The sequence below is a fragment of the Nerophis ophidion genome, linkage group LG03 (genome assembly GCF_033978795.1).
Source record: "Nerophis ophidion isolate RoL-2023_Sa linkage group LG03, RoL_Noph_v1.0, whole genome shotgun sequence".
In the NCBI taxonomy this organism is placed as follows: Eukaryota; Metazoa; Chordata; class Actinopteri; order Syngnathiformes; family Syngnathidae; genus Nerophis; species Nerophis ophidion.
Window position 1 is genome coordinate 89,043,172 of NC_084613.1, and position 5,000 is coordinate 89,048,171.

General features: G+C 43.8%; 1 protein-coding gene across 1 annotated transcript in view; it reads right to left on the reverse strand.

Annotated features, from left to right (window-relative positions):
• The window catches only part of LOC133548876 (fibronectin type III domain-containing protein 3B-like), a 169,172-nt gene that overhangs the window by 48,023 nt on the left and 116,149 nt on the right, over positions 1–5,000 (reverse strand). The window contains 1 exon segment of the mRNA XM_061893812.1: positions 2,580–2,977. Within this exon segment, the coding sequence (XP_061749796.1) occupies positions 2,580–2,977 (398 nt within the window).

The following is a 5,000-nucleotide window of genomic DNA, read 5'->3' on the forward strand; positions in this document are numbered from 1 at the left end:
CACATCCACACACACATTCACACACACATTCACACACACATTCACGCACACATTCACGCACACATTCACGCACACATTCACGCACACATTCACGCACACATTCACGCACACATTCACACACACATTCACACACACATTCACACACACATTCACACACACATTCACACACACATTCACACACACATCCACACACACATTCACACACACATTCACACACACATTCACGCACACATTCACGCACACATTCACGCACACATTAACGCACACATTCACACACACATTCACACACACATTCACACACATTCACACACACATTCACACACACATTCACACACACATTCACACACACATTCACACACACATTCACACACACATTCACACATTCACACACACACACACACATTCACACACACATTCACACATTCACACACACATTCACACACACATTCACACACACATTCACACACACATCCACACACACATTCACACACACATTCACACACACATTCACACACACATTCACGCACACATTCACGCACACATTCACGCACACATTCACACACACATTCACACACACATTCACACACATTCACACACACATTCACGCACACATTCACGCACACATTCACACACACATTCACACACACATTCACACACATTCACACACACATTCACGCACACATTCACGCACACATTCACGCACACATTCACACACACATTCACACACACATTCACACACACATTCACACACACATTCACACACACATCCACACACACATTCACACACACATTCACACACACATTCACACACACATTCACACACACATTCACACACACATTCACACACACATTCACGCACACATTCACGCACACATTCACGCACACATTCACGCACACATTCACACACATTCACACACACATTCACACACATTCACACACACATTCACGCACACATTCACGCACACATTCACACACACATTCACACACACATTCACACACATTCACACACACATTCACACACACATTCACACACACATTCACGCACACATTCACGCACACATTCACACACACATTCACACACACATTCACACACACATTCACGCACAGATTCACGCACAGATTCACGCACTCATTCACACACACATTCACACACACATTCACACATTCACACACACATTCACACATTCACACACACATTCACACACACATTCACACACACATTCACACACACATTCACACACACATCCACACACACATTCACACACACATTCACACACACATTCACACACACATTCACACACACATTCACGCACACATTCACGCACACATTCACGCACACATTCACACACACATTCACACACACATTCACACACATTCACACACACATTCACGCACACATTCACGCACACATTCACACACACATTCACACACACATTCACACACATTCACACACACATTCACACACACATTCACACACACATTCACACACACATTCACGCACACATTCACACACACATTCACACACACATTCACACACACATTCACGCACACATTCACGCACACATTCACACACACATTCACACACACATTCACACACACATTCACACACACATTCACACACACATTCACACACACATTCACGCACAGATTCACGCACACATTCACGCACACATTCACACACACATTCACACACACACATTCACGCACACATTCACACACACATTCACACACACATTCACACACAGAATCACGCACACATTCACACACACATTCACACACACATTCACGCACACATTCACACACACATTCACACACACATTCACACACACATTCACGCACACATTCACGCACACATTCACACACACATTCACACACACATTCACACACACATTCACACACACTTTCACACAGTGATGGCAGGAGCGCTCCCCAGGACCCATCAGGAGCAAGGATGAAGTGTCTTGCAAGGACACAACGGACGTGGTTAGGATGGTAGAAGGTGGGGATTGAACCAGGAACCCTCAGATTGCTGGCACAGCCACTCTACCAACTTCGCCACGTTGTCCCTTGCATGAATATAATCGCCCTGCAGTGAGGTGGCGACTTGTCCAGTGTGTACGCCGCCTTCCGCGGCACCAAAGGGAATAAACGGTAGTAAATGGATGGATGGATGGATGGATTAATATAATAATAATAATACTAGTAATATTTGTTCTGACATCCCTAATGTCCATAATGGCAAACAATATTTGTCAGAAAATGATAAATGAATAAAAAGAAAATAAATAGGAAAAAATGTTTATATTTGTTATTTATTATATTATTATTTCTATCATAACATTGTTACTATTATTTAAGAGATGTATTAATATAATTATAATACTAGTAATATCCCTGATGTCCATGATGACAAACAGTATTTGTTGTAAAAATGATGTAAATAATTGAATAAATGATAGAAGCGTGCATGTAAAAGCCTGAAGAAAGGTGGAAGACAACCACCCATGAAGGAAGGTGGGCGTGGTCGTTGTTGTTATTATTATTGTTGTTGTTGTGTTGATAATGGCTGCGATGTTCACCTGTAGCCGTTGTGGGCGGGTCCCGGACTGCTTTTGTAGACGGAGGACGGAGGCGAGTTGAGTCTGTTCTGTCGCTCCAGTTGTCTTTGCTCTTTCATCTTTTTGGGCTGAGGTTTGCTGTAAGTCTCCTCGCGGATGAAGTTGGACATGCCGTAGACGGGGATGATCTCGGGGTCGCCGTACATGGGGTGCAGGTGGTGCTGGTAGTACTGGTGGGTCAGCTCGCCCGGGCTGACGGGCGGGTAGAAGGAGTGGGAGTTGGGGATGAAGTGGGGGTGGGCCAGGTAGGGCGGCAGGTGGTGCGTGGGCGACAACGCGGGGGAGTAGGAGGGGGGGTAACACTCGGGAGACTGGGGGGTCACCACCACCCGACGGACCCCCGTGGAATCTTCCAGCACCTGAAACCATGACAACCATTGAAAAAGATGCAATTGTACATTATCATCACATTCAACAGAAATCACACTAGTGATGACTTTACATAATTACAGTATTTCCTTGAATTACAGCCGGGTATATTTAAAGTATGCACCTGCCTAGAACTACTGCCGGGTATAAAGTATGCACCTGCCTAGAATTACTGCCGGGTATAAAGTATGCACCTGCCTAGAATTACAGCCGGGTATAAAGTATGCACCTGCCTAGAATTACTGCCGGGTATAAAGTATGCACCTGCCTAGAATTACTGCCGGGTATAAAGTATGCACCTGCCTAGAACTACTGCCGGGTATAAAGTATGCACCTGCCTAGAATTACTGCCGGGTATAAAGTATGCACCTGCCTAGAATTACAGCCGGGTATAAAGTATGCACCTGCCTAGAACTACTGCCGGGTATATTTAAAGTATGCACCTGCCTAGAATTACTGCCGGGTATAAAGTATGCACCTGCCTAGAATTACTGCCGGGTCAAACTCCTTGCGCAAAATAATTAGCGCATGCTTAGCATTAGTGCCGGCTCAGGATTAACGGCAAGTTAAACTCAGTTTGCAAAATATTATTCTTATTAGTAGCGCATGTCTAGTATTTCCATTGGGTCCAACTGGCTTCGCCAAATAATTAGCATAAGCTTGGAATTTCCATCGGGTCCAACTGGCTTCGCCAAATAATTAGCATAAGCTTAGAATTTCCACCGGGTCAAACTCGTCACGTCACCTGTCATCATTTTCAAAATGGAGGATTTCAATCATTTGAAATGGCATAAAGGGAAGAAGATTAAGAGCTATTCAGTAGGATTTAAGGTCCAAGCTATTGAATATGCTAAAAAGAACATTAAGCAGCTATGTTTTATTAATATACCGTAGCTGCGTGTGTCAAATGTGAGTCATTAAATGACTCCCGCCTCCTGGTGGTAGAGGGCGCTAGTGATCCTTCTTGCGACTACTCGGCTGCAGAAGAAGTGACAACAAGCAGCAAGAGTGAGCAGCCATCCTTTAATATTTCCTCTCGCTTGCACCACGGGGGACGGCGTGGCGAAGTTGGTAGAGTGGCTGTGCCAGCAATCTGAAGGTTCCTGGTTCAATCCCCACCTTCTACCATCCTAGTCACGTCCTTTGTGTCCTGGGCAAGACACTTCACCCTTGCTCCTTATGGGTCCTAGTGAGCGCCTTGCATGGCAGCTCCCGCCGTCAGTGTGTGAATGTGTGTGTGAATGTGTGAATGTGTGAATACTGTCAAAGCGCTGTGGCCTCCTTTAAAAAGGGGTAGAAAAGCGCTATACAAGTACAACCCATCTACCATTTACCATTTAACATGGAGGATTACATATCTAAAATAAAACAGTTTTCTAAACTGGACTTTCAATGGAAGCAGGAGGTAATAAAGGAAGATCTCCATCAAGACAGAGAGACTTTTAAAACTGAAGAAAGATAAGGAAGACTTCTATAAACAAGTTATCCATGCTTTTGATGAGAAGGAGCTGCACATGGACTTCATTTATAAGTAAAGGTAAGACCATAATAACGTTTTTTATTAATGTGCTTTTCATGATGGTATCCTTACATCACACTCAAAATTAAAAGCGCAGGCCTAAATTTACCGCATGCCTTTATATATATATATATATATATATATATATGTATATGTAGGTGTGGGAAAAAATCACAAGACTACTTCATCTCTACAGAAGTGTTTCATGAGGGGTTCCCTCAATCATCAGGAGATTTTAATGGAAGCATTCACATACAATGGTTTATATAGAGCACAGAGTGGGTGGGTACAGGCAGGCGTAGGGTGTGGTGATTGGCTCATGTGTTACCTAGGAGGTGTTTCCGTCTGTGGCGGCATGTTGAAATGATTTCACTGCGCTTGTTGAGGGATGATAGATCTGGATGATATATAATAAACAGTTTCTCTTTTAAGCATAGGTTGCATCTTTTATTACCACTGTTGTAAGGTGTGCTGGATGCAAGAATTTGCCATGT